Source organism: Psammomys obesus, unplaced genomic scaffold, assembly GCF_907164565.1.
Source record: "Psammomys obesus unplaced genomic scaffold, mPsaObe1.curated_primary_1811, whole genome shotgun sequence".
Taxonomy (NCBI): domain Eukaryota; kingdom Metazoa; phylum Chordata; class Mammalia; order Rodentia; family Muridae; genus Psammomys; species Psammomys obesus.
The window spans coordinates 5,235,497-5,261,992 of NW_026591872.1; the positions used below are offsets into that span (position 1 = coordinate 5,235,497).

Sequence of the window (26,496 nt, forward strand, 5' to 3'; positions counted from 1 at the left end):
GGGATCAGTGAGCTTTACATCATAGTTGAACTCAGACTGTCTAAGTGAGGGAAGCCCACACTTACACTTACTACCTAAAGAAAATTAGTTTGCATTCATCTTTCAAATTAACTTCACTTTGCCTTGGTCTGGGTACAAGCTTTTCATAGTTCTCTCTCCAGGGACCTTGAAACATTAGAGTTGACTCAGAGTGAGCTCTATTCAAGGACTTTCTCAACTACAGCACTCAGTAGTGCCTGGCTTTGATGAAATACAGCTGGGTCCACCTGAAAGATCCAGATAATGAAATGACCTACAAAACAAATAAACCAAGCAAAAATCCTTGGTGACTTTTCAAAGCAACTGGACAAGTGACTCAGTTTTCAGTTTTTATCTATGAATGTCAGTATTTGGCAGACCCATCTTAACTTCTGCTATGACTTGCTGATTATAGCACAATTATTTAGAAAACACAATACTGAAACTGTGTGTGTTTTTTCCAGGAAAAAGTAGTTCTTGGTTTTCATCATTTTGAGAGTTTAGTTCCTGATGAAAAGGGGAACTCTGAAAGAAGAGGTGTGTAGAACTCTTTGAAGAGCTTTTAAAATGGACTCAATTTTAGTTAGTTTGGTGTGATTACCTTTATTTAGTAGGTCTTTTGTCTTATTATAAGCAACTTTATTTTGAACTAATTGACATATGAAGTTGAAAAACGGTAGAGTCATAATGTACTCCTCACTCAGCTTTCAGAGGAGATGCTGTGATTTGGGTGGAGAAAGTTCAAGTGTATCTGGGAAAATTGAAGGCAAGAACAAAAAATGAAAGAGTTTGCAAAGTATAAGAATGAATGGGGCTCAGGAGACTGACTCAGTTACTGGTCTACATATAGCCACTTTTTTTTCCTACTAAGCCCCTAATTTTACCATCTATGAAATGGGAGTGATATTACCACTTCATACAACAGAGCTTTGTTAAAATGTAAATGGGTTCACAAGCTTAGGCTCATAGAAAACTGCAAAACATCAGTAATAACTATTTAAAAATAGATAATATAATTATTACTTTTCTCTCTGTATTTAGGTCTGTAAATAGGCCCATGTGTCAAATGCTAAGGTAATTTAAGTTTGGTTTAAAATATTTATACAGGCAAGAATTGTCAGCATGATCCCACACAGAATGATAAATGACTAGTTAATGGGATATGAACGAGAAGTAAAATAAAAAAATTACATTAGGGTTTGACTCTATTAAATACAGTCAGATTAAACTGATCCATTATCACATCCAACTAACCTTTGTGGGTTTTTTTTTTTTTTACAGCTAGCTACTCTTTTAAATACCCTTCATTTTACCAAGTTAGCTTCTTTTTTTCCGTTTTTAAATTAAATTTAATTCTATTAATTACACTTAATTCACTTTGTATCCTTCCATAAGCCCCTCCCTCCTCTCCTCGCAGTTGTACCCTCCCTCCCCCATACTCATGCATGTCCTTCCCCATGTACACTGATAAGGGAAGTCCTCCTCTCCTTCCTTCTGATATTAGTCTAACAGATCACAACAGGAGTGGCTGCATTGTCATCTTTTGTGGCCTGGTAAGGCTGCTCCCCCCTGAGGGGGAGGTGATCAAAGAGCAGGCCAATCAGTTCATATCAGAGGCAGTCCCTCTTCCCATTACTATGGAACCCACTTGGACACTAAACTTCCATGGGCTACATCTATGCAGGGGTTCTAGCTCATCTCCATGCCTGGTACTTGGTGGGAGTATGAGTCTCTGGGAAGACCCATGTGTTCAAATTTTCTGGTTCTGTTGCTCTCCTTGTCCGGTTCCTGTCCTCTCCAGTTCTTACTATTTCCCACTTCTTACATAAGATTCCATGTACTCTGCCCAACAGTTGGCCATAAGTCTCAGCGTCTGCTTTGATAGTCTGCAGGGCAGAGCCTTTCAGAGGCCCTCTGTGTCAGGTTTCTAGGTTGTTTCCTGTCATTATCTTCTTCTGACATCCATCCTCTTTGCCTTTCAGGATGGGGAGTGAGAATTTTAGTCAGAGTCTTCTCTCTTAATAAGTTTCTTTAGATGTACAGATTTTAGTAGGTTTATCTTATGTTATATGTCTATATGAGTGAGTATATACCATGTGTGTCTTTCTGCTTCTGGGACAGCTCACTCAGAATGATCCTTTCCATGTCCCATCATTTAACTGCAAATTTCATGATTATCTTATTTTTCATTGCAGAGTAATACTCCATTGTTTAGATGTACCACAATTTCTATATCCATTCTTCAGTTGAGGGGCATCTGGACTGTTTCCAGCTTCTGCCTATTACAAATAAAGCTACTACAAATATGGTCGAGAAAATTTCCTTATTGTGTACTTGAGCCTCTTTTGAATATATGCCTCAGAGTGGTATGTCTGGATCTTGAGGAAGCGCTATTCCTAGTTGCCTGAGAAAGCGCCAGATTGATTTCCAAAATGGTTGTACAAGTTTACATTCCCACCAGCAGTGGAGGAGGGTTCCCCTTTCTCCACAACTTCTCCAATATGTGTTGTCACTTGAGTTTTTTTCATCTTGGCCATTCTGATGGGTGTAAGGTGAAATCTCAGGGTCATTTTGATTTCCATTTCCCTAATGGCTAATGATATTGAGCATTTCTTCAAGTGTTTCTCTGCCATTCGATATTCCTCTACATAGAGTTCTCTGTTTAGCTCCGTTCCCCATTTTTTAATTGGATTACTTGGTTTACTGCTTTTCAGCTTCTGTAGTTCTTTATATATACTGGATGTTAGTCCTCTGTCAGATAAAGGGTAGGTGAAGATTCTTTCCCAATCTGTAGGCAGTCGTTTGTTTTGATGACAGTGCCCTTTGTTTTGCAGAAGCTTTTCAGTTTCATGAGGTCCCATTTATTGATTGCTCTTAGAGCCTCTGCTGTTGGTGTTCTGTTCAGGAAGTTTTCTCTTGTACCAATGAGTTCTAGGGTTTTCCCCACTTTTTCTTCTAACCGATTTAATGTGTCTGGTTTTATGTTGAGGTTTTTGATCCACTTGGACTTTAGTTTTGTGCAGGGTGATAAGGATGGATCTAGTTGCATTTTTCTATGTGTAGACATCCAGTTAGACCAGCACCATTTGTTGAAGGTACTGTCTTTTTTCCATTGTATGATTTTGGCATCTTTGTCAAAGATCAGGTGTCCATAAGTGTGTGGGTTTATTTCTGGGTCCTCTGTTCGGTTCCATTCATCCACCATTCTGTTTCTATGCCAGTACCATGCAGTTTTTGTAACTGTTGCTCTATAATATAGCTTAAGATCAGGGATAGAGATACCTCCTGAAGATCTTTTATTGTAGAGGATTGTATTAGGAATTCTGGGTTTCTTATTATTCCATATGAAATAGGGAACTTTTCCTTCCAGGTCTGTAAAGAATTGTGTTAGTAATTTGATGGGAATTGCATTGAATCTGTAGATTGCTTTTGGTAAAATGGCCATTTTTACTATGTTAATCCTGCCAAGCCATGAGCACGGGAGATCTTTCCATCTTCTGACATCTTCTTCTAATTCTTTCTTCAGAGAATGGAAATTTTTTTCATACAAGTCTTTGACTTGCTTGGTTAGGGTTATACCAAGGTACTTTATGTCTTTTGTGGCTATTGTGAAGGATGTTGTTCCCCTAATTTCTTTCTCAGCCCTTTTGTTTTTTGTTTATAGGAGGGCTACTGATTTTTAGAGTTAATTTTGTATCCGTCCACTTTGCTGAAGGTGTTTATTAGCTGTAGGAGTTGCCTGGTGGAGTTTTTGGGGTCACTCACATATACTATCATATCATCTGCAAATAGTGATAATTTGACTTCTTCCTTTCCAATTTGTATACTCTTGATCTCCTTCATCTGTCTTATTGCTCAGGCAAGGACTTCCAGAACTATGTTGAAGAGATATGGAAAGAGTGGGCAGCCTTGTCTTGTCCATGATTTCAGTGGGAATGCTTTAAGTTTTTTTTCTGTTCAGTTTAATGTTGGCTATAGGCTTGCTGTATATCGCCTTTACTATGTTTAGATATGTGCCTTGTATCCCTGATCTCTCCAATATTTTAAACATGAATGGATGTTGGATTTTGTCACATGCTTTTTCAGCATCTAGGGAGATTATCATGTGGTTTTTTTTCTTTCAGTTTGTTAATATGGTGGATCACATTGATGGATTTCCATATATTGAACAACCCCTGCATACCTAGAATGAAGCCTACTTGGTCATAGTGGATGATATCTTTGGTATGTTCTTGTATTTGGTTTGCAAGCATTTTGTTGCTTATTTTTGCATCAATGTTCATAAGGGCAATTGGCCTGAAATTTTCTTTCATGTTGGGTCTTTGTGAGGTTTAGGTACCAAGGTGACTGTGGCTTCATAGAATGAGTTTGGTAATGTTCTTTCTGTTTCTATTTTGTGGAATAGTTTGAAGAGAACTGGAGTTAACTCTTCTTTGAAGGTCTGGTAGAATTCTACGCTGAAACCATCTGGTTTGGGGCTTTTTTTGGATGGGAGACTTTCGATGACTGCTTATATTTCCTTGGGGGATATAGGACTATTTAATTGATTTACCTGGCCCTGATTCAGCTTTGGTAAGTCGAATCGATCAAGAAAATTGTCCATTTCATTTAGATTTTCAAATTTTGTGGCATACAGATTTTTGAAGTAAGTCCTAATGATTATTTGGATTTCCTCAGTGTGTGTAGTTATGTCCCCCTTTTCATTTCTGATTTTGTTGATTTGCATGGTGTCTCTTTGCCTTTTTGTTAGGTTGGATAAGGGTTTGTCTATCTTGTTGATTTTCTCAAAGAACCAGCTCTTGGTTTCCTTGATTCTTTGAATTGTTTTATTTATTTCTAATTTATTGATTTCAGCCCTGAGTTTGATTTTTTCCAGCCATCTACTTTTTTTTGGTGTGTCTGCTTCTTCTTTATTTGGGTTTTTAAGTGAGCCATTAATTTGTCTGAATGAGCTGTCTCAAATTTCTTCTTGAAGGCACTTAGTGCTATGAACTTTCCTCTTAGCACTGTCTTCATTGTGTCCCATAAGTTTGGGTATTTTCTGTGTTCATTTTCATTGAGTTATAGGAAGACTTTAATTTCTTTCTTTATTTTTTCCCTGATCCAGTTGTCATTTAGTAGTAAGTTGTTCAGTTTCCATGTGTGTGTAGGCTTTTTGCTATTTCTCTTGTTGTTGAGGTCCAGCTTTATTCCATGTGGATCACACAGGATACAAGGGATTATTTCAATCTTCTTGTATCTGTTGAGGATTGCTTTGTGACCAACTATATGGTCTATTTTGGAGAAGATTCCATGAGGTGCTGAGAAGAAGGTAAATTCTTTTGTGTTTGAGTGTAAAGTTCTGTAAATGTCTGTTTACATTTAATTCATTTAATTCATGACCTCTGTCAGAGACATTGTTTCTTTGTTTAATTTCTGTTTTGTTGACCTGTCCTTTGTTGAGAGTGGGGTGTTGAAGTCACCCACTATTAATGGGTGGGGATCTGCGTGTGGTTTAAGTTTTATCAATGTTTCTTTTACAAATGTGGGTGCCCTTGTATTTGGGGCATAGATGTTCAGGGTTGTGATGTCTTCCTGGTGGAATTTTCCCTTGATGAGTATGAAGTGTCCTTCCCCATATCTTTTTATTAATTTTGGTTTAAAGCCTATTTTCTCAGATATTAGAATGGCTACTCCTGCTTGGTTCTTGGGTCCATTTGCTTTGAAAGCTGTCTTCCAACCCTTTACCCTCAGGTAATGTCTATCTTTGTGGCTTAGGTGTGTTTCTTGTATGTAACAGATTGCTGGGTTTTGTTTACACATCCATTCTCTTAGTCTGTGTCTTTTTATTGGAGAATTGAGTCCATTGATGGTGAGATAGATTAATAACCAGTGGTTGTTAGATCCTTTGATATTTTTTATTTTTTATTAATTACACTTTATTCATTTTGTATCTCCCCATAAGCCCTCCCTCCTCCCCTCCCGATCCCACCCTCCCTCATGTTTCTGCATGCATGCCCTTCCCCAAGTCCACTGATAGGGGAGGTTCTCTTCTCCTTTCTGATCTTAGTCTATCAGTTCTCGTCAAAAGTGGCTGCATTGTACTCTTCTGTGGCCTGGTAAGGCTGCTCCCCCCTCAGGGGGAGGTGATCAAAGAGCAGGTCAATCATATTACGTCAGAGGCAGTCCCTCTTCCCATTACTTTGTAACCCACTTGGACACTGACCTGCCATGGGCTACATCTATGCAGCGGTTCTAGGTTATCTCCATGAATAGTCCTTGGTTGGAGTACGAGTCTCTGGGAAGTTCCCTGTGTTCGAATTTTCTTGTTCTGTTGCTCTCCTTGTGGAGTTCCTGTCCTTTCCAGTTCTTACTATTTCCCACTTCTTACATAAAATTCCATTCACTCTGCGCAACAGTTGGCCATCAGGCTCAGCATCTGCTTTGATAGTCTGCAGGGCAGAGGCTTTCAGAGGCTCTGTGTAGGAGGTTTCTAGTTCGTTTCCTGTTTTCTTCTTCCTCTGATGTCCATACTTTTTGCCTTTCAGGATGGTGATTGAACATTTTAGTTAGGGTCCTCTCTCTTGCTTGGTTTCTTTAGATGTATATATTTTAATGGGTTTGTCCTATGAGTGAGTATATACCGTGCGTGTCTTTTTGCTTCTGGGACAACTCACTCAGGATGATCTTTTCCTGGTCCCACCATTTACCTGCCAATTTCATGATTTCCTTATTTTTCATTGCTGAGTAATACTCCATTGTATAGATGTACCACAATTTCTGTATCCATTCTTCAGTTGAAGGGCATCTGGGTTGTTTCCAGCTTCTGGCTATTACAAATAAAGCTGCTACAAACATGGTTGAGCAAATGTCCTTTTTGTGTACTTGAGCCTCTTTTGGATATATGCCTAGGAGTGGTAGGGCTGGATGTTGAGGAAGCGCTATTCCTAGTTGTCTGAGAAAGTGCCAGATTGCTTTTCAGAGTGTTCATACAAGTTTACATTCCCACCAGCAGTGGAGAAGGGTTCCCCTTTCTCCACAACCTCTCCAGCATGTGTTGTCACTAGAGTTTTTGATCTTGGCCATTCTCATGGGTGTTAGGTGAAATCTCAGGGTTGTTTTGATTTGCATTTTCCTAATGGCTAATGAGGTTGAGCATTTCTTTAAGTGCTTCACATTCGATATTGCTCTATTGAGAATTCTCTGTTTAGCTCTGTTCCCCATTTTTTAAGTGGATTACTTGGTTTGTTGCTTTTCAGCTTGTTTAGTTCTTTATATATACTGGATATGAGTCCTCTGTCAGATAAAGGGTTGGTGAAGATTCTTTACCAATCTGTAGGCAGTCGTTTTGTTTTGATGACGGTGTCCTTTGCTTTACAGAAGCTTTTCAGTTTCATGAGGTCCCATTTATTGATTGTTGCTCTTAGAGCCTGTGCTGTTGCTGTTCTGTTCAGGAAGTTTTCTCCTGTACCAATGAGTTCTAGGGTATTCCCCACTTTTTTTTCTAATAGATTTAGTGTGTCTGGTTTTATGTTGAGGTCTTTGATCCACTTGGACTTCAGTTTTGTGCAGGGTGATAAGTATGGATCTATTTTCATTTTTCTACATTTCGACATCCAGTTGGACCAGCACCATTTGTTGAAGATGCTATCTTTTTTCCATTGTATAGTTTTGGCATCTTTGTCAAAGATCAGGTGTCTGTAAGTGTGTGGGTTTATTTCTGGGTCCTCTGTTTGGTTCCATTGATCCACCATTCTGTTTCTATGCCAGTACTATGCAGTTTTTAAAACTGTTGTTCTATAGTACAACTTAAGATCAGGGATGGAGATACCTCCAGATGATCTGTTATTGTAGAGGATTGTTTTAGCAATTCTGGGTTTCTTGTTATTCCATATGAAGTTGAGAATTTTTCTTTCCAGGTCTGTAAAGAATTGTGTTGGTAATTTGTTGGGAATTGCATTGAATCTGTAGATTGCTTTTGGTAAAATGGCCATTTTTACTATGTTAATCCTGCCAAGCCATGAGCATGGGAGAACTTTCCATCTTCTGACATCCTCTTCTAATTCTTTCTTCAGAGACTTGAAATTTTTTTCATACAAGTCTTTGACTTCTTTGGTTAGGGTTACTCTGAGGTACCTTATGTCATTTTTGGTATTGTGAAGGGTGTTGTTTCACTAATTTCTTTCTCAGCCCTTTTGTCTTTTGTATACAGGAGGGCTACTGATTTTTTTGAGTTAATTTTTTATCTGGCCACTTTGCTGAAGGTGTTTATCAGCTGTAGGAGTTCCCTGGTAGAGTTTTTGGGGTCACTCACATATACTATCATATCATCTGCAAATAGTGATAATTTGACTTTTTATTTTCCAATCTGTATCCCTTTGATCTCCTTCAACTTTCTTATTGCTCTAGCAAGGACTTCCAGCACTGTGTTGAAGAGATATGGGGAGAGTGGGCAGCCTTGTCTTGTCCTTGATTTTAGTGTGATTGCTTATGTTTCTCTCCGTTTAGTTTGATGTTGGCTATAGGCTTGCTGTATTTTGCCTTTACTATGTTTAGATATATGCCTTGTATTCCTGATCTCTCCAATACATTAAACATGAATGGATGTTAGATTTTGTCAAATGCTTTTTCAGCATCTAGGGAGATTATCATGTTTTTTTTTTTTTCTTTCAGTTCATTAATATGGTGGATCACATTGATGGATTTCCGTATGTTGAACCACTCCTGCATACCTGGGATTAAGCCTATTTGGTCATAGTGGATAATATCTTTGATGTGTTCTTGGATTCGGTTTGCAAGTATTTTGTTAAGTATTTTTGCATCAATGTTCATAAGGGAGATTGGCCTGAAATTCTCTTTCTTTGTTGAGTCTTTGTGAAGTTTAGGTACCAAGGTGACTGTGGCTTCATAGAATGTGTTTGGTAATATTCCTTCTGTTTTTATTTTGTGGAATAGTTTGAAGAGAATTGGTGTTAGCTCTTTTTTGAAGGTTTGGTAGAATTCTGCGCTGAAGCCATCTGGTCCTGAGCTTTTTTTGGATGGGAGACTTTCGATGACCTCTTCTATTTCTTTGGGGGATATAGGACTATTTAGTTGATTTACCTGGTCCTGGTTCAGCTTTGGTAAATCAAATCGATCAAGAAAATTGTCCATTTCATTTAGATTTTCAAATTTTGTGGCATATAGACTTTTGAAGTAAGTCCTAATGATTGTTTGGATTTCCTCAGTGTCTGTAGTTATGTCCCCCTTTTCATTTCTGATTTTGTTGATTTGGGTGGTGTCTCTCTGCCTTTTAGTTAGCTTGGCTAAGGGTTTGTCGATCTTGTTGATTTTCTCAAAGAACCAGCTCTTGGTTTCATTGATTCTTTGAATTGTTTTATTTGTTTCCAATTGATTGATTTCAGCCCAGGTTTTTAAGTGAACCATTAAGTTGCTTGAATGAGCTGTCTCGAATTTTTTCTTAAAGGCACTTAGTGCTATGAACTTTCCTCTTAGCACTGCTTTCATTGTGTCCCACAAGTTTGGGTATGTTGTGTCTTCATTTTCATTGATTTCTAGAAAGACTTTAATTTCTTTCTATATTTCTTCCCTGACCCAGCTGTCATTTAGTAACAAGTTGTTCAGTTTCCATGTGTGTGTAGGCTTTTTGGTATTTCTGTTATTGTTGAGGTCCAGCTTTATTCCATGTTGATCACACAGGATACAAGGGATTATTTCAGTCTTCTTGTATCTGTTGAGGATTGCTTTGTGACCAACTATATGGTCTATTTTGGAGAACATTCCATGAGGTGCTGAGAAGAAGGTAAATTCTTTTGTGTTTGAGTGTAAAGTTCTGTAAATGTCTGTTAGGTTCATTTAATTCATGACCTCTGTCAGAGACATTGTTTCTTTGTTTAATTTCTGTTTTGTTGACCTGTCCTTTGTTGAGAGTGGGGTGTTGAAGTCTCCCACTATTAATGTGTGGGGATCTATATGTGGTTTAAATTTTATCAATGTTTCTTTAACAAATGTGGGTGCTCTTGTATTTGGGGCATAGATGTTCAGGATTGTGATGTCTTCCTGGTGGATTTTTCCTTTGATGAGTATGAAGTGTCCTTCCCCATCTCTTTTTATTAATTTTGGTTGAAAGTCTATTTTATCAGATATTAGAATGGCTACTCCTGCTTGCTTCTTGGGTCCGTTTTCTTGGATAGTTGTCTTCCAACCCTTTACCCTCAGGTAATGTCTATCTTTGTGTCTTAGATGTGTTTCTTGTATGTAACAGATTGCTGGGTTTTGTTTACGTATCCATTCTTTTAATCTGTGTCTTTTTATCGGAGAGTTGAGTCCATTGATGTTGAGAGAGATTAATGACCAGTGGTTGTTAGATCCCTTGATTTTGATGTTGGCTGTGGTCATCAGGTTGTGTGCTTGTTTGCTTTTTGTTTTACTGTAGTAAGGTTAATTATTTCCTGTGTTTTCTTGACAGAAGCTAATTTTTTTGGGGTTGTATTTTCCCTTCCAGTGTCTTCTGTAATGCTGGATTTGTTTGTAGGTATTGTTGAAATTTGTTTTTGTCATTGAATATCTTGTTTTCTCCATCTATGAGGACTGAGAGTTTTGCTGGGTATAGTAGCCTGGGCTGACATCTGTGTTCTCTTAGGGTCTGCATGATATCCGTCCAGGCCCTTCTGGCTTTCACAGTCTGTATTGAAAATTCAGGTGTGATTCTAATGGGTTTGCCATTATATGTTACTTGGCCTTATTCCCTTGCAGCTTTTAGTATTTTTTCTTTGTTCTGTATACTTACTGTTTTGATTATTATGTGGCAGGAGGTTTTTCTTTTCTGGTCAAATTTGTTGGTGTTCTGTAGGCCTCATGTATTCTTATTGGCCTCTCCTTTAACTTGGGGAAATTTTTTTCAATGATTTTTTTGAAAATATTTTCTGGGCCTTAGAGAAGGGAGTCTTCTTTTTCCTCTATACCTATTATTCTTAAGTTTTGTCTTTTCATATTGTCTTGGATTTCTTGCACGCTCTGTGTCAGAAATTTTTTGGATTTAACATTTTCTTTGACAGATACATCGATTTCTTCCATTGTATCTTCTACACCTGAGATTCTTTCTTCCATCTCTTGTAATCTGTTGGTTATGCTTACCTCTCTAGTTCCTGTTTTCTTCCCTAGATTCTTCCTCTCCATTATTTCCTCCATTTGTGTTTTCTTTAATTTTTCCAATTTTATCTTCAGGTCTTGAGTTGTTTTGCTTACTTCCTTCACCTGTCTGATTGTACTTTCCTGTTTTTGTTTTAGTTCCTTCAACTCTGTTTCTTTTATTTCATTCAATGCTTTAAGCATTTCATTTCTAAAGGCCATAAACTGTTTGGCTGCAGCTTCCTCTATTTCTTTACGGATGGCAATATTCTGTTTGAGTTTATCTTCCTCTATGTCTTTACATATCTTATTTGTTTCCTCTGTTATCATCTTCATGAGCATAGTTGTTAGGTCATCTTCTTAGATTTCAATTATGCTGGGGTGTCCAGGGCTACTTGCCCCTGGGTAACTGGGTTCTGGGGATGCCATATTGCTCTGTCTTTTGTTGCTTCAGCTTGTACGCTGGCCTCTACCCATTGTGCTATCTTAGGTGTTTGGGGTTATTTTCTGGTGGTTCCTGCGGATCCTGTGGTGGAAAGAATCCCCTTTGCAGAAAGCTGGTTTTTCCTGAAGGATGTCTTCTCAGCTTTTTGGGTATAGTCCCTGGATGGCTGGCGTTTTTTCAGGAGTTGCTGCTGCTCACCTCAGGGATAGAGACCTTAGTGGTAACTGTGGTCTTTGTTAGTCAAGAGGGTTCTCCTCTCACCCAGGGAAGTCCTGAGGACAGCTGCCCTGTTTCTGGGTTTCTTGCTGTAAATTTAATGATCAGCTGCTGTGACGCAGTTGGACATCTGGCGCACAGCAACTGTTTGTGCCTGTGTCTGGAGCATAGCTGAGTGATGGCGGCTCAGTCTCCACCAGCTGTCTGGTGCGCAGAAACTGCCTGTGTCTGCCTTTCCAGCCTTTGGGAGCCTGGGTGTCTGCATAAACTGGATAATTTTCCCGAGACCTTTTTGGGGTGGGGATGTAGGTTGAGTGCTCTGAGATCAGACCAGCCGTTTCCCTCCCTGTGTGTTTGCACCAGACAGTGAAACTCATTCGCTGGTGCCCTGGTGCCCACAGTTCTATCTCAGGAGGCGAATCAGGCGCACAGGCAGGCAGGGCTCTGGCTCAGGGCTGGCTCCTGGGGCGCCCGTGGAACCCGAGTCTTTTCCAGGGGATGTCTGGGTGACCTAAGGTCAGTCCCAATCGTTTCCTGTACCTTGGGGTTATCTCTCGACTGAAAATTCCAGTCTCTGATAGTGTGGTGCGCATGGTTCAGTCTGGGACCGTGACCAGAGACACTGGCTTGTGGCTCTGGGCTGGGGCTGGGGCTGGCAGCCGGCAGCCAATCGTCTGGCGGAACAGGGATCTCTTCCGCGGTTTAGCCAGGTGAATTAAAAGCTGATTGAATTCCCCACCGTGGGGTATCCTCTCACCTGGGAAACACAATGGCTGTGTTTTATGGCCGCGAGTTCTGATTGCTGGTCACTGTGCTGATCCTGCTGTGCTGCTCCTCAGAATGAGAGTCCTCCCAGCACTGCCATCTTGCCCTGCCTCTCAGATCCTTTGATTTTGATGTTGGCTGTGGTCATAAGATTAGGTGCTTGGTTGCTTTTTGTTTTACTGTAGTGAGGTTAATTATTTCCTGTGTTTTCTTGAAAGTAGTTAGTTTTTTTGGGTTGCATTTTCCCTTCTAGTGTCTTCTGTAACGCTGGATTTCTTTGTAGGTATTGTTGAAATTTATTTTTGTCACTTAATATCTTGTTTTCTCCGTCTATGAGGACTGAGAGTTTTGCTGGGTGTAGTAGCCTGGGCTGACATCTGTGCTCTCTTAGGGTCTGCATGATATCCATCCAGGCCCTTCTGGCTTTCATAGTCTCTGTTGAAAAGTCAGGTATGATTCTAATGGGTTTGCCGTTATATGTTACTTGGCCTTTTTCCCTTGCAGCTTTTAGTTATTTTTCTTTGGCCATAGTCTGTTTGAGTTTATCTTCCTCTAGTTCTTTACACATTTTATTTGTTTCCCCTGTTATCCTCTTCAAGAGCATAGATGTTAGGTCATCTTGTTGAATTTCAATTATGCTGGGATGTCCAGGGCTACTTGCCCCTGGATAACTGGGTTCTGGAAATGCCATATTGTTCTGTCTTTTGTTGGCTGAGCTTTTATGCTGGCCTCTACCCACTGGGCTATCTTAGGTGTTTGGAGTTAGTTTCTGGTGGTTCTTGGGATCCTGTGGTGGAGAGAATCCCCTTGGCAGGAAGATGGTTTTTCCTGAAGGAAGCCTTCTCAGGTTTTTGGGTATAGTCACTAGATGGCCGGTGTTTTTCAGGAGTTGCTGCTGCTCTCCTCAGGCATAGAGACCTGAGTGGTAACTGTGGTCCTTGTTAGTCGAGAGGGCTCTCCTCTCACCTGGAGAAGTCCTGAAGACAGTTGCCCTGCTTCTGGATTTCTTGCTGTAAATTTAGTGATCTGCTGCTGTAACCTGTGTGTCCTGTAGTTTGGTCAGTTTTCTTTGGGATAACTGCTTGCTCCTTGGAGCAGTATATGGGGGTAGATCTCGTCGCTTCTGAGCTTCTTTAGGTCTGAGGTTGGGGCTGTGTGCCCCAGTACCCAAGCGATAATCTGTGGCATGTGGGTACTGCTCTCCTGGTAACAGCAGGCTATCTGGTGCACAGAAGATCCCTGGGTTGGGCCTGTCTGAGAGACTTTTTGCAGGGAAAGACTGGGTGACCGAAGTCAATACTGTTTCCTTCCTTCCTTGTGGGGTTTTCTTGCGACTGGGACTCCCAGTCTCTGGTGTTTTTTTTGTGCCCACTTATCAGCCTGGGAAGGTGATCAGGACAAGTAGGTGTGTGGCTCTGGTCTGGGGACCTAGTGCCTGCGGGACCCTGGATCTCTTCCGGGTTCTGGCTGGGTGGCCTGAGCACAGGACCTGACTGATTCCCATGCCGTGTGGTTTCCTCTCACCTGGGAAACACTGATCGCTGTTGTTTTAGGGCCCAGAGTTCAGTCTCTTGGTTGCTGTATGGAAAATGTTGTCCTGCACCTCAGAAGCAGTGTTCTCCTGGTGCCGTCATCTTGTCCTGCCCAACTAAACTTTGTTAACATTAAAAAATATGTTTTAAAATTGATTTACTTTATGTGTAAGAATGTGAACAACCTGAATGCCTGGGAGTGATAGATGGCTGTAAGGCATCATGTGAGTACTGTGATTGCAGGTCCTCAGCAAGAGGAACAAGTGTTCTTAACCAGCTCTATGGTAACATTTAACTTTGGTGGTCAAGAATTTCTTTGTCTGAAAGTTATAAACTATGCTCCCACAAAAATTTCCTAAACAAATACATGGACACTAAGACATGATATGAGTTGCCTATCACACCCTTTTGAAAGCCAAACATAAAACTTCTATGGGTTCTCAAGAATCACATTTTCAATTGTAGACTTTTTATCTTAGTGTCTTGGATGACTACAAATGCTCCACTCATATCAGAATCTTGTCTTTCCTTTCTCAGTAACCTGACATACTTTGGTTCTATAAAATTATCAGCTCCTTCCCTATTACTTGAGTATAATGGGAGATTTTTTTCAAAGTTTCCCTAGATTGGAAAATATAGAAATGTATAGAGCAAATCATGATCTGAAATTCCACCATCCAAGGAGAATTTCTATTAATTCTTTATTGCATTTCCTCTCATTTATCTTACTCTGGGAGGAGTGAATAATTTTCACACACACACACACACACACACACACACACACAAAATAGGATGACACTTAACCTTGTGTCCTTATTTTCAGCCAATGTTTTATTGCCACCATTCCCACATTAATATGCATATGGTTGCATAACATTTTACTACATGATAAATATCTGTGTATTCATTCTTCCATAGTTCGAAATTAGCATTCTTGTTTTCATTTCCCTTTGCACCTTTAGATTTGTTGAATATTTTTGTAAGTAAATGATTCTCCAACATAGATCTTAATAAAAATGATTGTATTAAATGACAAAAATGTATTAAAGATTCCAGATGTGATTTGAGAGACTGCTGAATTCTGTACAAGATTTCACAAAATTCATATCCTACTTGACTAATAGAAGAAGAGCCCATCTCATCTTATCCTTAGAAACATTGGTGATTAACTTTTCCAAATGTGAAAGTGAGAAGATGGTATATTAATGTGAAATTTGCATTAATTTTGTGGTAATGAACATGAAGTTGAGCATTTTTAAAAATTATTCACCATATCTATATCTTCTACGAATTCTATGTTGATGTTATTTGCCTATTTTTCTACAGGAATGTGAAAGCTGGTCTTTTAAACCATGCTTCAGTCTCAGTTTCATCATTGCTCAGTCAAGCCTAATAGCATTTGCCAATAATTTTAAACTTTTGTAAAAAAAAAAAAAAGACCCAAAATTTCCATGTCATGAATTCTGTCCAGAAGACTAGTGATTACTCAAATTATTTTGTAAAATTGCTCTTGGTCTCAGAAGGTAGGTTTAATTTGGCTAACATTAGGAGCAGATTTAGGACTTACGAGTTTTTTTAAACAGTCTGTAGCAAATGTGTGCAGTGTTGTATTGTAGAAGTATATATTAGCTTGCTGTGATCATCAGAAAGGTGTTAAAAAAGAACATAGTTCCTATCTTGTGATACTTGGGGTTTGGAAGCTTATAGGAAACCAGGTGTTCTTTCTTCAACTACCTTTTCCTGTGGTTTTATAGTCACCTATCTTCAACTGTAATATCGTTTATTTATAACAGCTGCAAAATACCCTGTACTCCCAAAGATAGTCATAACTTTTACAATTTATGTAATAATGATAGTTAAAGAGCGAAAGTAACAAGTGATTTTTAGTTCACTGAAATTTGTGGTTTTATTTGTCTGAAGGATGAAATTTATTACCCAAGAACACATTTCTTAATGAAGTCATTACAACTCCACAAGCAATGATCATTGTTATAAATCCATATGCAGTCTTCAGAGGAGGACTCTATGTAATGCCTTTTCTCTGCCTGTTGGAACTTCTTCAGCAGTGTTTCTCAGTTTCAGAATAATGCACCCCAATATTCCAATGCTGACATACCAATTCTCCTGAAGTACTAGTTTCAAAGTTGGGTTTGAAAGTTAAAATAAAATTCAGCAAGTAGTGGAAAGGATGAAAGAATCAAAGGTCTTATAGGTTACCCCTATTCATTCTCTGTGGAAACCACACTTAAAGCTGTAGGGTAATTGCTTTCAGATGAGCCTTCTTAACCTCTGTCTAGAGTCTCTATGTCCTGCCAGCCTCTAAGGTGGGCATGAGAACTAGGCTGAATGCCGCTGACTGCTCAGGTCATGGGTAAGGTTGGAAAAATCTATATTCATAGACATGCTTTCTCTTCTCTAAGATAATGGTTCTTGATCCAAGCACGGGCCAACAATCCTTAGTTCTATTGCATTTCCAAACAATCTATACTGATCCCTCTCCTGGAAAAGAGAGGGCAAGAATAGTCCCAAGGTATAAATGGCACCTTTGGACAGTGGTACAACGAATAAGACTTTTGAATTTGGCAGCTGTTTAAACAGTATTATGTGTTAAGAAAGATGGGCATGCTTAGTTTTTAAGTAGAGAAAGGTGTGCATTGCTATGTGGGACCTCTGGTTTCAATTAAGGTTCTCTTTTGCAAGCTATATTAAGGACAGGGACTAGATTTTTGTTCACAGTTGAACCAGAGAGGGTATAAGGGAGAATGCATTCTGATGAGCTGTGGATGCTATTGTCAGGAGAACTGAAAGTGCTTAAAAGTATTGGGTGTATGGATGGCAGGAGGAGGGGCCTCCAGAGGCAACTGTCCTCTGTCTCTACTTTCATCTTTTTTATTTTTATTTTTAAAAAAATCTATTTATTTATTTATTTCAATTTATTCACTTTTGTATCCCCTCTGCAGCCCTCTCCCTCATCTCCTCTGAGTCCCACCCACCTTCTCCCTTCTCCCCCTATGCCTTTTCCGATACTCAACCAAGGACAATGCATGGAGAGAACCTTTTCAAAGGAAGCCCATAGGCTGCTCAGTTTCCAAGTGGTTTTCCTAGTAAGGGGAACAGGGGCTGTCTCTGACATGAACTCAGTGGTCGGCTCTTTGTTCATCTCCCCCTGGCGGGTGTAGCCTTGTCAGGCCACAGAGGAAGAGGATGCAGCCAGCCTTGATGAGACCTGATAAGCTAGGGTCAGATACCTCCATCCTTTTAAGAATTTGTGTTGTAATTAGCTTAGAGAAAATTTCATTCAACCCTTTAGAGGTAACTGATTCAGAAAGCAGGTTAATGATGTATTAGATTGATCTATGGACAATTGGAGATGTTTAATAACTGTGCTCTACACAAAAGAAAATTTTCTAGGTTTTTAACTGATGACACATACACCCACACAAGGACACAGATAAGAACACACACATTCTCTTTCTCTCAGTCTCTCTCTCTCTCTCTCTCTCTCTCTCTCTCTCTCTCACACACACACACACACACACACACACACACACACACATAGCAGTTATTTTTCTTTCCTCTATAAGGAGGAGAAAGCTGTCAAGGAGACTACCTAACATTTCAGGTCATAATACAACCTAATTACCTGTTAAATTTTGCTGAAGACAGAAGGTGAATAAGAGACAGGCCAAACGGCATCAGAGTTTGGAAGCTTTACTGCATTACATTTTTATGAAGTCACAGGAATGAGCAGAAAGCTCATAGCTTATTTTAAAGTAGCCCATGTCCTTTTACTATCACTAGTTTTAAGGTAATTTATATTAGTCTTTTAAGGATCTATCAGTACATTAATTCAACAGATTTTATGTGTTACTGATATCTCCAGTTTAGCAATCAAAAGGTTACTCAGGTTTCCTTATATTTTGGAGATGCCTATAAATAAAAAAGCACGTTTTCAGAGTTAATATTATCTTGGCGTAGCCATTTAAAAACTTCCTTTTCATTTTTCAGTTTTGTTTCCAAGATACTCTCTTTATATTGACATTCCACAAAATCTTAGTGCTGGAAGAGATCATCTTAGGAGATGCTCAGATTTACGAAGCCAGCCTTCCTAGGTTCAAATATTGAAATCACCACTTAGTAATTATGTAACCTCAGCCTTTTATCGATAAAACAGGAATGACTAAAAATCCCACCTGATGAGATGCTATGAATGGTGAATAAGTTAATATATGGAGATATACCTAGTAAGGCCCCCTCAAATGCTATTGTCATTATAGTTTATGGTAATATTACTACTATTAATACAGACTGCACAGTGCACATGCCTCATTTATAGGTGGAAAATTGCAAAACCATGGCATGCCAATTCTTTCTTACAATCTCATTCTTCTCACCTCAACTTGATCATGTTGTTTAACCTGGACACCTTTTACTCTATATCGTACTCTCTGTTGATTGTGTCATCTGTGTAGTCTTGAAACACATATTTTAAAAATTATAGCAATCCATTAATGCTTAAGCATAGGCGAAGTCACATGTATAATAACAATTCCATCCTAATTATTTTATTAAGGCTCTTTCAAGACAATGAAACAGTAATTTTTATGATTTGAAGACTCCAAGGAAACCATCATTCAAAACCACAATACCATCCATCAGTCTTGGTGCCTGAAATTTTGTCTCCAGATTACTCCTTGGAGTTGTGGGGAAGAAGCACTGAAGATTACAGATGTGGGTTATTTTATCTCCAAATGTCACAAAATGAATATCTCCACCAAATCTGGTAAGAATGAAGCTGAAATGGTGAGAAATGAGAACTTCAACCGTACATCAGATGGCTTTCTTAGGCCGTTTCTGAAAGTACAAGTGAATTCTACTATGCTTTTGGCTTACTCTCTGATTCACCATTATTTACAAGCTCCAGACTCTGTGATTTAGTAAGAGTCTTCTCCCCTTTAAGATTTTAGAACACATATGAATATTCAAGTGTTGCTTTTAAAAATCATACTTTGAAGGCTAGAAAATTGTAAATTGCCTGCGGTACAAGCATGTGGATATGAGTTTGACTCCTATATCCTAGGATGCATATAAAAAAGCCAGGTATAGTAGTGTGCACTTAAAATCTTAGGGTTGGAGAAATGGAGACAAGAAGTTCTCTTCTGCTGGCATTCTAGCAAGCCTAGCCAAATTGGTGAGCTCTGGGTCTCAGGGCTAGACTCTGTCTTAAAAATTCAAGGTAGTTTACTTCGGAGAATAACACCAGAGATGATCTTTGGGCTCTACATGCACATGCACATGCACAAACACACACACCATTTCTTCCTCTCACTCTCTTTCTCTCTCTCTCTCTCTCTCACACACACACACATATACACACACACACACACTTGCATGCACGTATGCACACATATACACACAAGCAAGCATAAACATCCTGTGTCGTTTACAGTTATCTTTAAATAGAAGAAAAATCACCTGTGAGGGTTTAAATCTTTGCTCTTTTTGATTGTCAGTATATAATCATTGTATTTGATTTTATTAATTTGGTTTTGAATGCCTTTTCCATTATTTATTTTTCTAAAGAAAATAAAGTAGGCTGTAGTGCCAGGATTTTGTTGCTCACTATGTGAAATCTTATAAAGGACTCTAGGATCCAATACTACAATAAGTCTCATATGACACAATTATCCACAGACACAGCAAGGTGCAATCTGGTTGTAGCTCCTAAAGCAGTTTGCTTTTGGTGAATGTCCAATTTTTTGACAATTGCCTCTATTATGTGTACTCTAATTTTTTTTATTGTCTACGGAAATGGATTTATGAGGACAGATTGGAACAGCAGATGAGAAGATGCATGGGTTGGATGTAGAAGTCCTTTACAAGGATGATGATTCAGACACAACTCAAGTTAGGGGAAATAGATTTTTTTAAATAAATGAAATTTCAGGATATTAATGTGATTTATTCCACTTAATGGTGCCTGTGAAGGATGGCAGAGCTAACAAATCCCTGGTTTATGTAGGCTGCACACATTATCATGTTTCCCAACAATTTGCTTCCCTCACCTTGACTGGGGAAGAAATCCCCAGTGGTCACTGGAGAAAAACATTTTTTTAAAAGGTGTGTTTCTTTGGTTCTCTTTCCAGCTACATCCTCTGGGGCTATGATAAGTAGATTTTAGAACATGTGATGTCCATCATCTTACCAAATGGCCCTTTAAATGAAGTTGTCACTCGTGCCTGGACAATTAGTGTTTTGTGACCTTGCTGCCCAAGAACACTTAGAAATCATGAGAGTGGCTCTTCAGAGGTGCCCTTTGGCTCCCAGTATGGCAAGGATTTCTATGTCCTGTAACTATGTGAAGTGCAACGTTCGTATTTGCCCATGTTCTGGAGCAGCAGCTTCAGCAAGAGAAAGAAATGATTCAATCATGTCACCTCGGTACTGGAGAGCATTAGGAATCCTTGTTCTTTACAGCTATACTTACAAATAAGTCAGTGCATATTTAGTCAGAAAAAGAATATTTGGTATCAGCTGGCCCCTTGAAAACATACCAGAAGTGAGAATATCAGTGTCAAAGTATAATTTCTTCATCCAACTTACATCTACATCTGTGTTTTGGGAACCCAGTCACCCTACTAGGCATTCCATTCCATGCCTCACCAGGAGAAACCAAGGCAGCAATATACCAAATTCTATCAGTGGGGAGGGCAGGTAAGTATTAGCCAGTTAAACAGCTTCTCTTCTCCTTTTATTTCCTTCATGCTTTCTTTACCTGGAGGCCATCCAGTTGTCCTTAACCGCCCATACTTGCCAGTACATTAGAGTCGATTATTTGTCTCTTTTTGTCAACATTGAAACGAGGAGTCAGGCTCTGCCAAGATGGCTATATTGAGTGGGGCAATGATTTATAGATTAATTATTTTAAGGAACAAGGAAGCACAGCTTGATGCAGAGGAAACAGTGCCATACAAGGGGAATATCTGCGTTTCAGCTCTGGCATTGAGCCTTAATGGCTGTTTGACTTTGGGCAAATCACTTGACCTCTCTGAGTCTTGGTGTCTTTGTCTGTAAATTAGGAATAACAACAATTTATGGCTGTAGTGACCAAATAAAATTCTGGTTATGAAAATATTTTGTTAACCTTGAGGCACTAAATCTATGCAAAAGACTGTTATTATAGTTCTAGAGACCTGCAATCACATTACCTAATCACCAAGAGACCCAATCCTTCATTTCCAAGACCCCAAGGAGTATATTAAAAGTTATATAGAGAAAGGGCCTTGGACTTTGTTGCACTCACAATCCAGTCTTCAAATCTGTTTAACTTTACTGCAAGATGGAATTTGGGTCAAGTTACAATTAAAATTTCTTAAATCCTTTAGTTTTCAGTACTAAAATGCTTGTAAGTGTTTTGTGGCTATTAGCTTTTTGAAAGTGAACAAAATTTTAGGTATAAGGTACATATTACAGTTGATAATTTTTTTTCTATTGTTTGAGTCTGGAGGGGCAAACACAAAGTGAGTCATACTAGAAAATCCTGGGATCAAATACTACAGAATGGGTTATCCTAAAGAATAAAAAACTTGGGCTGGAGAGATGGCTCAGAGATTAAGAGAACTGACTGCTTTTCCAAAGGTCTTGAGTTCAATTTCCAGCAAGTACATGTTGGCTCACAACCATCTATAATAAGATCTGGTGTCCTCTTCTGTCATGCATGTGTACATGTAGATGGAATATTGTAAACATAATAAATAAATAAATCTTTAAAAAAAAAACTCCGACATTACACTCTCATGTAGTTTGTTACACTTTAATGAGCCCATAAGCTGGGGGAGAAACTAAAAGATCAATTTTGCTGTGATCAATCATTAGGATGATAAGTCATTTGTAAAGAATTATTTTTCCCCCATAACACTACATTTTCATTTCACAGAAATGCCTTTAATCCTAGTACTCAGATTGAGGCAGGGCAATCATGCATTTGAGCTCTGCCTGGGATACAAAAAGGGACCCTGTCTTAAAAACAAGAGCAAGAACAAAACCAAACCAGAACCAGAAACAAACACAAACCACTGCAGCCATCACCACAACAAAACAGCATTTTAAAACAAGGTATAAACCTGGACATCAGGGTTATATCACCACACTTTCCCATTGAAATTTCTGTGCAGTAGCCCCATTTCCTGAAGAACTCAGACATAAATGCTGACTTCTGTACACATCTAGAGCTTTGTGTATTTGATTGTATTCACTTCTCAATTCAGGGGCCTATCTGGCAAATGCTCTATTACAGACTAATCAATAGAACTGAAACATACAAATTGACTTGTTCAGTAGCCATTATTAAAAAAAATCAACCACTATAGACTGTTTCTGTGTGCTATCAATAGAGCTGACTAAAAATTAATCACACTTGTAGATTAACTTTTTTGCATCAAGACATATGACTGGTTGGTTGGACTGCTTTTCTCTGCAGCTTGGTGGTTAGTTGTTGTTTGCATTTCTACAGCATTCAATTGATACTACATCTTTTACAGTGAGTGAAAAGAATCCAAGCACCTTTTGCATTCTGAATGTGATGCAAGTGCTCTGACACCTGGCCTCAATAATGAATACTTCCTGCAGACTGGCAGTTACACTGAAGGCTATTATATTTGGAAGTCTGGCCATATCATAACATTGGTTAATGTTCAAGAAAGGACAGGTAGAGAGGGTGCTATGATGTTTGCAGGCTTCCTGCACTTCAGGGCAGTGCTTTTCTAAGAGATCTCTGCCTATCTGTAGGGAGCTGTGTTTGGTTTGCCTGAGATCTCCATCCCGGTCTCACTTCCAGTTCTTTGCTCCTATGGCTCTACGATATATTTATGGCAATGGGATCACTCACTGACTTTGTCCTCCAGTCTTGCCTTTGTTTAAATGGTGCCTTATGCCTTACATCCTTTTCTCTCCAACTTGGTGGAATCTAATAAGCATCTCCAGGGCAGGCAGGTATGGGTACTGAAGGGCTCCTTGACTAAATATATTTCTCCAGTTCGACTTTCTTGGTGCCTGAAATTGCTACGATTAGAGCACTTTAGCTGACTAATGACAAAGAAAGCTCCTATTAGAATGCACATTTAAGGATACCGAACCATTATCAGCCATTAGCACTTTCTCTTGAATTAGTGTATCATAGAAGCTAGTCAGTCACCTGGAAAAGCTGTGGAGAAGTGAGACCAGTTTAGTAAGGCTCTTCACTTTCCACGGAATCCCATGAACGTTTGTCCTTTGTTAAAAAGGGAAAGCCTTACCCTCAGTCTTCTCTCAAAAGCTGAAACGTTGCCTTTGTTTTGCTCCTTTCTCTGTCTCCACTCAATGAGGTTTGCATTGTGTTCTCCAGGCAACGAAATGTTGCATTTGCCCAGAGTGGGGTTGACAGCCCCTGCCAGGATATGCGGCTCGGAGCTGAGGCTGATCTCCATCCCACTCGCAAAGGTGACGCGTAGTGAACCATCTGGACTCACCCGATAGGTACTCTGAGTATTTTCTGTAGACGAACAGAAAAGAAGAGAAGAATGGTGAGGAGGAAGGGAAAACCGAAGAGAAGAAGGAGTAGGGAAAGGAAGGGGAATAGGGGGAGGAGGAGGAGGAGAGAAGTTTAGCTTCATGAGACAATTTCGGGAAAAGCTGAGCAGAGCAGATACATTTTCTAACCATTTGGGTTTTGTTATTTTCACAGCTGGGGCATAGCTTGTGAACAGGATCAAAGACTGCTGTTTCACACTACAGGCTGGTCTCCTTTTTGTTGTTTGTTTTCTTTTAAAAACATTCCCTCATGGACTCCCGCTCTTACTTGTTGAATATACTATCTTAGTTTGGTATGCTGAGAGCTAGAATAAGAAGAGGATGAAAACTCAACTCAGCATCTTGAGATCTGGGGATGGCATCATAGCCACTGTAGCCCTCAAGGTGGTAATAGATAAAATTCGGTGTTCATTATGGAGTGAGTTGCTCTACAGCCTACCAACAGAGTGAATCCTAATGACTGGGCGGTGAAAACTATTTCTTTTTTTTTAAATTTAATTTAATTTTTTCATTTTTAGTTACATTTTATTAACTCTGTATCTTACTCCCTTATTCCCTCCCAATCCCACCCTCCCTTCCTCATCTCCTCCCTGCTCCTTTCCACGTCCACTGATAAGGGAGGACCTGCTCCCCTTTCATCTGACTCTGTTTTATCAGGTATCTTCAGGACTGGCTGCAAAGTCCTCCTCTCTTGGTCCACTTCCCCTATATTCCCCTATAGCCTCTAACACATTCCTTCAAAATCACATATATATATATTTTAAATTTCCTCACACCAATTATATTCTTCACTGGTGCATTGCCTAATTTGTTCTTTTTACTTATCCATGTCAGATCTGATCTAGAATACTAAGCTCAGATGGGCCACAGCCTCTATTATTGTCCTCCAACATAGGAAACCCTAAAAGAGCTTTCCAAGTAGGTGGGTTCTGGGATTGACTTGATGAGAGATCAGACTTGGCAGGATTTAACCTCACTCCCAGAGACATTGTGGCTCAGAGTGGATATGTGAAGTTGTGAAAAGTCGGAATTTGTCTCTTTCATTCTCAAACAGAGGGGAATTCGGTGCCTTAATAGAGAGCCCAGGTATGACCAGAGACATTAAGGCAGGTTGAGTTGTGAAGATCCTTTACCTTGTTTTAAAATATATATAGTACTAGTTGCTGTCACGTTGGTTGACATGAGAACATTTTCACGGTTGGAGGTATCTAGCTCCACTTTTGTCAGCTTCTCCAGGTCACTATGGAAGCTGCTGACCTCTCCAGTAGGAAAGGTTGCATTGGTCAGATGTCCCTGGAGGTCATACCTGAGGAAAAAAACAAATATCAACTCTAAAGCATCTTGAAAGTGATAACTTGCCTTTGCAAACTAAAAATCATTTGGAAGCTAATACAGTTTTACTTTGAGTGATAACAAATATTATTAACCTTGTTCAATAAGAAAAAAAAAGGTCAGAGAGATGATTAATCAAAAGAAGGTAGTTTTTGAAGCTTCTGAATTCCTGATGACTTCCTTGAGCTGTGCTATTTTACAGAAAAAATATAACTGGTAATGAATCACCAAGATGGAAAACTGATTTATGAATCATGTCCTGCTGCGTGCAATGTTGCAGGGAGGCCTCTGTTTGAAATTTCGATCCCATTATCGGTGATGAATTATAACAACCAGCAGAGGGTGCTGTTATCAAAGGAAAGTGAGCCAAACAAGGGCCCTCAGAGCCCAAACAGGCCAATAAACTGACTTTGCATTGTGATGGGGAAATTATAATTTGCTGATGTTTAAGTTGCCAAATTTGAAATGAATGAATCATTCCTCCAACAAAATGAACAGGCACAGAGGATAATGGAAACATGTTTATTAAAACATTCTGAAGGCCCCTGATTTTGCTATCACTTAAATTCTTTTTTTCTTTCTGCAGTATAGTGCATAAATGGTTTGTAATTTGCCTATATGAGGAAGACACAAAAATAATAATTACCTGCGATAATAGGCAATAACTCATATCCGGAAATATAGTCTAGTGAGTTTACTAAAAAAAAAAAAATGGCAATCACACTGTCCTCAAAATGGAAACTGCCTCCCTGAAGGCTTTTGATGTGGAGCTGATCTTTTATTGTCATTGGAACCATGAAAAATAAACAGTTCATTAAAAGTAAAGACACACACTTGGAAACCCATTACTGTTTTCTTTTCAAGTTGCAAATTACAAAATATTTAAGCACTTTTATTTGCTTTTAAAATGTTAAACAATTATATTTTTTCCCCCAGTGAACAGGATGCAGCAAAGATACAGCGAGTCTAGCTATCTCACACTTTCCTTTCATGATTCTGTGAAATGGAAGGGGTAGTTCAGTGCTAATCTACTAGGTTTTAAAGACCTCAGCCTTAAGTAGTTGCTGAAATTTTAAGTCTAGACAAACTTTTGGTTAGGTGGATGTTTTGGAGGATGGAGATTCACTTGAGGCTATATACATGCTATTTCAAATTCTGTTTCATAGGTACATGTTGTGCCTGTGGGCCCACCTAGATTATCAGTTAAAACAGTTGTCATGTGTGTGCATGTGTGTGTGCACGTGCTCATGCACGCACGTGCAGAGAATCAGTCAAATTGGTCATTTGACATCACAGACACTCCAACTCTTACGTTGCTTAATTTCTTTCTTTCTTTCTTTGGAAATGGGCTTCACTCAAAATGCTTGGTGTGCTGTTACTATGCATCAAAGGACTCATTGTCAAGGATGAACAGTGCTGCTATTTGTGTCTGGTATTAATGGCAAATTCTTTCCTTTGCCCAGCTTCACATCCTGCTCTGGGGCTCTGCACCTGTCAGTAGTAGGACTCCAG

At 39.2% G+C, this 26,496-nt stretch overlaps 1 protein-coding gene across 1 annotated transcript in view; it reads right to left on the reverse strand.

Annotated features, from left to right (window-relative positions):
• The window catches only part of Tenm1 (teneurin transmembrane protein 1), a 1,167,432-nt gene that overhangs the window by 14,598 nt on the left and 1,126,338 nt on the right, over positions 1-26,496 (reverse strand). Inside the window, exons 27-28 of the mRNA XM_055612144.1 lie at positions 24,786-24,958; positions 23,379-23,614 (exon numbers count right to left, since the gene is read on the reverse strand). Of these exons, the coding sequence (XP_055468119.1) occupies positions 23,379-23,614; positions 24,786-24,958 (409 nt within the window). The remainder of the gene's footprint in view (positions 1-23,378; positions 23,615-24,785; positions 24,959-26,496) is intronic.